The following is a 7,450-nucleotide window of genomic DNA, read 5'->3' as shown; positions in this document are numbered from 1 at the left end:
GGAGATGTGTAAAATTCATTTGAAGATTAAAGCCGTGGGGGCAAATCACCTAGAACAAACAGAATGTTTTCCTGGCTCCATTTGCCCTGGAACACGCAAAAACCTGGGAAAAATGAAGACACCCCGGGATCATACATGTAGCTGAAGTCCTGTAATTGGGAGGTTTGTACTGGGAAGAACTGGATGCAGTGGGAAACATACTGGTTTTCCAAGGCCTGGAGACACATTCAGCTGCCCATCCATGGAAAGAGGAGCCCAGGCCATCGCTGAGCGCTGGGTGAGCACGTATCCAGGTCATTTTTCCCTTGCGCAGGTATTTAAAGGAAAACCCCTTTTCTTTAAAATCCCAGTGTTTGGGAATAAAGGCTGTAGCATACCTGCGGGCTGGTGAGTAAAACCCTCTTCATGCAGGGGTGGTTAAGGCAGCACAAGCACAGGTGACACATGGAGCATCCTGAGAGGGAAGCAGTGACTGGTGGCAAAACCTTTTGCTTCCCAAGCACTGCAGCCCGCTCCTACAGCACATTTCCCCCCCGCACGTCATTTTTTAACATTTTGATGGCCTACAGGCTGTTCACAAGGGTTTCATCCCTGTGCAGTGGGATGTGGGGATGGGAGTGACTGCGATTTGCAGCATCACAGACTGTGTGTGATGCTGGTGGGCACAGAGGGGGGCAAAGCAGGGAAGCAGAAGCATTAGGTGCTTGTCACCTTGGTTGTTGTGGCTGGCTCACACACCACCTGCCAGGGGCAGGGAAGCCTGAGCATCACCACCCTTATGTCAAGAGGCATCAGCATCGAGTTACAATGATTATTTTTATTGCAGAATCACTCTTCATCTCTCAGCAAAATGAGGGAGTGCCCAGCTCAGCCCCGGGAGCTACAGGCAGCTCTGCCAACGGGAGTAGAGGCTCAGCTGCAGCCGATAGGTACAGGAGGAGGAAAACCAGTGCTGTCTTCCTTGTGTTACTGGGATGTGGAGGGGAAGGGTTGGGAGCAGGCTGCCCAGGGAGCTGGTGGCAGAGATGCCTGGCAGTTCTCTGAGGAGAAGCTCGAAGTGACCCTCCTGCGTGGTGGCTGTTGCTGTGGCGTTCATGGTCACACGACTTGCTCCGACTTCAGAAGCAGAGAAGGCACCTGGAAGATCCCTTCCATCTCCCCGCTGCTCTCCGATTAAGAGGACACCGGGCGCCGAATAGCGAAGAACTTGGCCGGTATTGCCTTCTTCTCTATCTCAACCCATAGGGAGAATAAATCCGTCTCCTCATACTCGATGGCAAGCTGGAAGGTGAAGCTCTGCAGCAGCGTGGTGAGGAAAAGGAAGAGCTCCATGCGGGCCAGTGCCTCTCCTGGGCACATCCGCTTTCCTGGGGGCACAGAAGGGGAGGGTGAGCAGGGGGCTGATGGCTTCATCCAGGGTTTGGGGAAAAAAGTGCATAAAAGGATAGCAAGGAAGCTCTTATTAAGGGTATAACTTTGGTGCTGGCAGTCCTGGAGCGGAGCTGCGGCAGGCAGAGTGCTGGCCAAGGCGGCTCGCAGGGCTGCGCACTGACCTGCCGAGAAAGCCATGAAGGCTTCGCGCTTCCTGAACTCGCCCTTCTCGTTCAAGAAGTGTCCTGGGTTGACTTCTTCGGGGTTCTCCCACTGGGTTGGATCCATATGCACGGAAGACAATACTGGAATAACAGCTGTGCCCTGCGGGAAAGGGACAGGGCAGGGAAGCAAGGAGAGACATCAGTACTGTGACAAAGGTCTCTGCGGAGAGGGATTAGCAAGCAAGGGGTGTCTGGGGGGCACGGGGGGAGGCAGGATGCACACCCCGATGCCCACCCAGATGCCTGTGGGGAGGCAGCCCCCAGCGATGGCTCTGTGCCCAGCAGGGACAATTAACACGGGGTTCTGCTGTTCCCATGGTCCTGCCTGTCTCTGTGCAGCTCATGAGACAGAAATTGGTGAGTTATTCCCACTGATTTATGTTACAACCCCTCTTGCTGCGCAAAGCCCGAAGGAGGGAGGTGATCATTCAAGGTGGGTGCTGTATAAAATGTCAAACTGCCGTCAGATCTGCCAAGGAGGTGAGGGCTGGCTTGGCCCCACGCTGGGGCCAGCTCCTGCTCCCAGCCCCAGCAGCCCTGCACATCTCCCCGGTGGAAAGAGGCGTTTTCCATGGCAGGCGAGGGGCACAGGCTCATGGGCAGAACTGGCAGCAGCATTCACCTCCTTCTACTCCTCCACTAGACAGTTATCACCATCCCCCCACCAAGGATTGGGAAAGACCCAGGATCTTTAGGAATGAGCAAACAGTCCAGGGGCAAAGGCAAATCTCATTCAACCTGCCATCCCTCCTCTCAGGGGCACAGACACTCCAAAGCCACGATGTCTACCTTGGGGATGGGGTGGCCCCTGAACACCACGTCCTGCGTTGTCATCCGTGGGAAGTTCTCGGTGCGGATCTTGTGGAAGCGCTGCAGCTCATGGATCACCGCATTAGTGTACGGCATCCTCAGCTTGTCCTCCATGCTGGGAGCGCGGCCGGCACCCACCACCGTGTCGATCTCCTCTTGGACCTTGGCTGAAGAAAAGGCAGGCGTGGAGCTGCAGTGCTTGCTGTGCAAAACCCCCCATAATTCCCACTGGCCTCCACGGGCACCTATCCTGGGGCCAAAGGACGATCAAGCAGAGAGGGAACAACCCAGCATAGCCCAGAAGTAGGGTCTCTGTCCACACACCTCCCCAGATCAGCAGGTTCAAAGCATCTCTCATAGGCCTGTCTGGGGCCATCTACGCAGGCTGGGGTGGAGAAAAGAGAGCAGGGACCTGGATCTCTCTGGCCTGTGTGAATCTGTGTCTCATGGCTCTCACCCTTGGGTGACCCATGCAGGGTGATTTTGGTCTCCCCCCAAGCAGGATCATCCAGGGCTGGGACTCTCTGTCTGCACCTTTGGTGCTCCGTGACCTTCTCAGGCACAGGGAGCAGTTGCATTTTGCTGCCCTTACCTTGAATATGGGGATGTTTTGCCAGGACCAAGAGGAAGAAGACCAGGGTATTGCTAGTAGTCACTGTCCCGGCACCAAAGAGATTGAATACTGACATGACCAAGTCTTCGTTGCTGTACATGTTCTCATGGATGTTCTCCTACAAGGATGCAGTGGGAAGGGGAATTCAGTATTGTCTGGGCAACTTCTTAGGCAGCTGCCAGGCCTGGAGGGCAGCCCTCACCCCTCTTGGCACCACCTCTACCTTCTCCGCTTTCATAAGGAAACAGTCGATATAGTCCCGGGGGCAGCTGGGATCCAGCGTCAGCTTGTGAAGCTCAACTCTTTCTCGGATATAGTCCTTCAGCTTCTCGCACTCGGCCAGGACTTTCCTGTGTGGCCCCGGGAGGAGGTGCATGATGCTGGGGAAGGTGTTGTAGACCTGCAGATGGAGGAGGTACAACAGGGCTCAGGTGCCCGGACAGAGCCTCCCGCACCTTCCCTCAAAGCCATGCTGTCCCATCGAAGCCAAGAAGTAACCCAAAGCCAAGGACCGTCCCTTGACCACCTGAGCACATTGGACATGAGGGTGCTGAGCACAGCCAGGATGCCTACCATGGCAATGGGGGTGAGGAAGAAGCTGATGTAATTCCCGATCATGTTCAGTAGCTCCAGAAAGGCTTTGTCGCTGTAGCTGTAACGGCTCCCAAAGACAACGGAGCAGATCACATTGGAAACTGCATGTCTGAACATTGTCATGGGCTCAAAGGCATTTTCTGCAGCCATAGAAGAGACAAGGAAGGCATCAAAGAGTCAACAGGTTTTATCTGCTTCAACACAGAAAATACTCTTCCTTCCACTTCATGCCCCTGTCCTTTGAACTCTGAGCCCTGGTTGAATCTGACGGGTCTAACAGCCAAGGCAAACAGCCCCCCCCTGAGCTGTGGGCTCCTACATCTACCTCCCTACTCCTAAACCCCTCCGCAGCAGTTGGGACTGAGGAAAGCAGAGGCATCTCCAGGCACTTTGGGCTCCTGCTGGCATGCCCTGGAGATCTGGGGGGCTGCAGAGCATCTCCCTGCAGCAGCCAATGCCTCACCAGCCCCGCACATTGGAGGCAGAGGACCCAACGTACAACTGAGCTGCCATCTCCTCTTATATTCAGGAAGCCCCAGAAGAGGTGGTGGCACTGGCAGCAGCTCAGTTTTGTTGGAGAGGAGGACATCACCCTGATAACCCTGTGTTGCCAGGGCAGTACCTTACCTGTGCATTCTCAATGCCATGCAGTTCAGTTTCCTATTTCTTTTGGCATGAAACATTCCTCAGTGATTGCCACCCCCTGCCCCAGGTCAGGAACAGGACCTCTCACCCCGGCTTTTAATCCATGACCATACCACGTCCCTGCAGTCCACGCATCCTGGGTGGGATGGCGCTAGGTCTAAGCCCTTTTTCTACGAGGACCATCTGCACCAACCATTGCAAACAGCTCTGGGGATCACATATGGGGCTGTTGTGTGCCCTCCGCCTGCCCTGGGGCCAGGGTGGATGGGACTCGTGTTACCTTCGAGTTTTGCCAGCAGTTCCACCAAGTGCTGGGCCTCTTGCTGCACCCGCTGCGACATGGAGCTCTTCCCCATCCCGAAGTCCCGCAAGGTGATGAGTGTGAACCTCCGCAGCTCCTGCCACTTCTTCTCATTGTTGGAAATAAAACCTGGAGAGACGCAGTGGAGACCACTCACCTGCCCGCCCCGCCGCCCCTCCCCAGGAACGGGGCACCCTGCTCAGAGCCCAGCAGAGGAGCAATAGGGCAATAAGCCAGGGAACAACCCTCGTGTGCACAACGTCCTGGAAAGGCCCAGGGTCTCTACAGAAACTCAGAACAAAGCTGGAACTGCCTAACTGGGATCAACACTGTCCTTGGACAAGAGGCGTGATAGTTGGAGGAATTGCAGAGTGGGAGATGGGTGTTTGATGTCTGGGGTGTCGAGTCCTTCACTAAACTGGAGCATGGCCAGCAGCAGCTGGAGACACTGGGGCAGGAGTGTCTATAAGAAATCCAGACACCTACCGTAGTCTTTCGATAGCTGCACCAGAATGGGTATTTCAGGTCTTCCTCCAAACTCCTCAGAGTGGCCCAGCAGAGCATCCTTCACCACCTTGTACCCGCAGAGCACCACCACTGGCTTCGGCCCCAGCCAGACGGTGAAGATGGGACCGTAGATGCTGCTGAGCTGGGAGAGGACAGGAAAGCTGTGATGAACGAGCATCCCACACACCAGCCCTTCGTCTGAATTTAAATCAGGTCTCATGGCTGCAATGTGGGTGAATGCACAGGCAGGAAGGAGAAATGTCTCCCTTGAAGCTGGCATCCTCACCCTGCTCCCATCCCAGCCCTGTCCTTGGCGAGGTTCTGATCCCAATGCCACTTTGACAGTTCGAAGCCTGATCTCTGGGAAGCAGCTCTGGATGGCAGCAGTGCTGCAGCCCGGAGAGGGGTTAGTGTCACCACCATGGGTCCCTTACAGGGAGTGAGAGGCTTCAATAATAGGTTTGATTATGCCAGTAGCAGGGATTTAGACAATTCTGGTGGAGCAAGAGAAAAGGGAAGGAAAAAGAGAAAAGAAAGGTAGGAAAAGAGGCACTTGCATGATTCCACTTTTATTTTGGCAGGGGACATTCACACTTTCTGTCCTGCTGGGGCCGAGAGCGGGTCTGACAACCAGCTCCTCTCTTACCTTCTCGTAGGTTCTGTAGAGGGGCAGGACGTCCCTTTGCCATAGGTTGCCCAGAATGGGCCACGGGGCTGGTCCAGGAGGCAGCCGGCTTCTCTTCTTGTTGGTTCTCCAGACCAGGAATGACAGGATGGAGAGGAGGAGGAGGGTAATGAGCATCATGGCCGATCCAGCATCCATCCTTGGCCAGACTGCTGAGCAGGAAAAAAAATCAAGAAATTCCCCCTCCAGGGAGAAAATCACAACTGAGCAGTGAGCAGAGGGGAGCCGAAGCCTGCCGCCTCTGCCCTTCCTTGTGGTCTATATAGGCACAGCCCTTCCCACATCCCCGGGGTCATCTTCTGCGTGTCCCCCCGCCGCCCCCGGGCGGTCAGTGACACGGAAACGCTGGTTTCTCCCAGCCAAGCGCGTACCTGGCCCCGCCGTGTTGTAACACAGGTCTCAAAGAGCTGACATGGGGTGCTGGAAGCATTGCAAAACCCCGCAGGCGTGCTGGGGGAGAGAGCAGCTCTCCCCTCCCCATGTTGCTGAGTCACTTTTTGCTCGGTGCTGGCATGCAGTGAGATAAGATTTCACTGTCCTGGCAAAACCGCACGTGTCACTGCCAGGTCATTGCTCGTTTTGTCACTGCCAGGCTTAGCAGTGCAGTGACCTGGGAGGGGACGTTCTGGTAAACGGAAACTCAGGGAGCCCAGGAGCGGGGCACTCACAGCTGGTCAGGTGACAACTTTGGGTGACAATTTTCCATCAAACTCCTTTCTCATGAACAATGGATCAGAAAATAGGAAAACCACTTTTTTTTTTTAATATATATATATTTTGGGGTTCCACTTTGGTTTTGGAGGAATGACAACTCTGTGTTGTGGTTGTTGCAGGCGTGGGGTTAATTATTCCCTGCAATCCTCCAATTTCTTTGGGGCTCCTCCGATATTTTTGAGCATCTAGTCCTGAGCACCAGCACATCTGGCTGCACAGGAGCACATCTGGGACTGGCCGAGCTGCCACACCTCTGGTTGGAAGCTCTTGCAGCGCTTGGCCAAGCGAGCTGGTCGCAAGCCAGTTCCCAGCAAACGGCGTGATTTCTCCTGGAGGAGAAGGCCGGAGGAAAAGAGGGAGGCGGTTTGATCCCTGTAGTGGGAAGAGACCCTCAGCAGAGGGCACGGAATGCTACTTGCGGAGAGGAGCCTGGATTATAACGCTCACCAGAGCAGAACATCTCCAGGCGTCCAGCCACAGGATGAATGGCAGAGCTGGGACTGCGTTTGGGCAGGGTGGATGGAAAGAGCCAGGACCTCTGCGCTTGCAGCCTTTTTTGGCCACATACCAGGGCAGTTTGCAGGTGTCGGGCTTGGGGCTGCCGGCAGGGTTCATCCCAGACAGGATGGGGGGGATGCTCTCCTGTGGCCATGATGCGATTCCTTACGTGTACGCACCAAATCTTTCTCAAATCCCCAAAAAGTGACTGGCAATGAACTTCCTGCAGCCCTGGGACTGCTCAGTTTCAATATTTTTATTTTTTTCCCCCTGCTCCATGCTGCTGGGGGCTGCAAAACATACTCAGCAAAAGTAATTTGAGGGGGTGAACGGCTAGAGGGGAAGCCCCATGGCAGTGCCAGAAGCCCTGTAGCTGAGACTCGCAGGGGCTGAGGCCAGGAGGTTACCGTGACTCACTTGTTTACCCTGTCCCATCCCATCCTGTCCTTGCTCTTCCCACGGATTGCTCTAAATTCTTGGCTTGGGTG

At 55.0% G+C, this 7,450-nt stretch overlaps 1 protein-coding gene across 1 annotated transcript; it reads right to left on the bottom strand.

Moving 5' to 3' along the window:
- Nucleotides 1–800: 800 nt before the first annotated feature.
- Nucleotides 801–5,971, bottom strand: LOC104504230 (cytochrome P450 2C5-like). The gene is made up of 9 exons (XM_010155941.1): nt 5,712–5,971; nt 5,045–5,207; nt 4,538–4,687; nt 3,592–3,752; nt 3,236–3,418; nt 2,998–3,133; nt 2,385–2,572; nt 1,554–1,695; nt 801–1,367 (listed from the first exon to the last, which is right to left on the bottom strand). The coding sequence occupies exons 1-9, from the start codon at nt 5,886–5,888 to the stop codon at nt 1,174–1,176; spliced, it is 1,494 nt and encodes a 497-aa protein (XP_010154243.1). The 5' UTR covers nt 5,889–5,971; the 3' UTR covers nt 801–1,173.
- Nucleotides 5,972–7,450: the final 1,479 nt, after the last annotated feature.

Source organism: Eurypyga helias, unplaced genomic scaffold (assembly GCF_000690775.1).
Source record: "Eurypyga helias isolate BGI_N326 unplaced genomic scaffold, ASM69077v1 scaffold40557, whole genome shotgun sequence".
Lineage (NCBI taxonomy): Eukaryota > Metazoa > Chordata > Aves > Eurypygiformes > Eurypygidae > Eurypyga > Eurypyga helias.
The sequence above is the reverse complement of the archived record's forward strand: the minus strand, read 5'-3'. Positions and strand labels throughout refer to the sequence as shown.

Coding starts and splice junctions, on each gene's coding strand:
- LOC104504230 (XM_010155941.1), bottom strand. CDS start 5,888: ATGGATGCTGGATCGGCCATGATGCTCATTACCCTCCTCCTCCTCTCC. Junction 4,688..5,044: donor GCAGCTATCGAAAGACTACG/GTAGGTGTCTGG, acceptor GCGTCTCTCCAG/GTTTTATTTCCAACAATGAG. Junction 3,134..3,235: donor TGAAAGCGGAGAAGGTAGAG/GTGGTGCCAAGA, acceptor TCCTTGTAGGAG/AACATCCATGAGAACATGTA.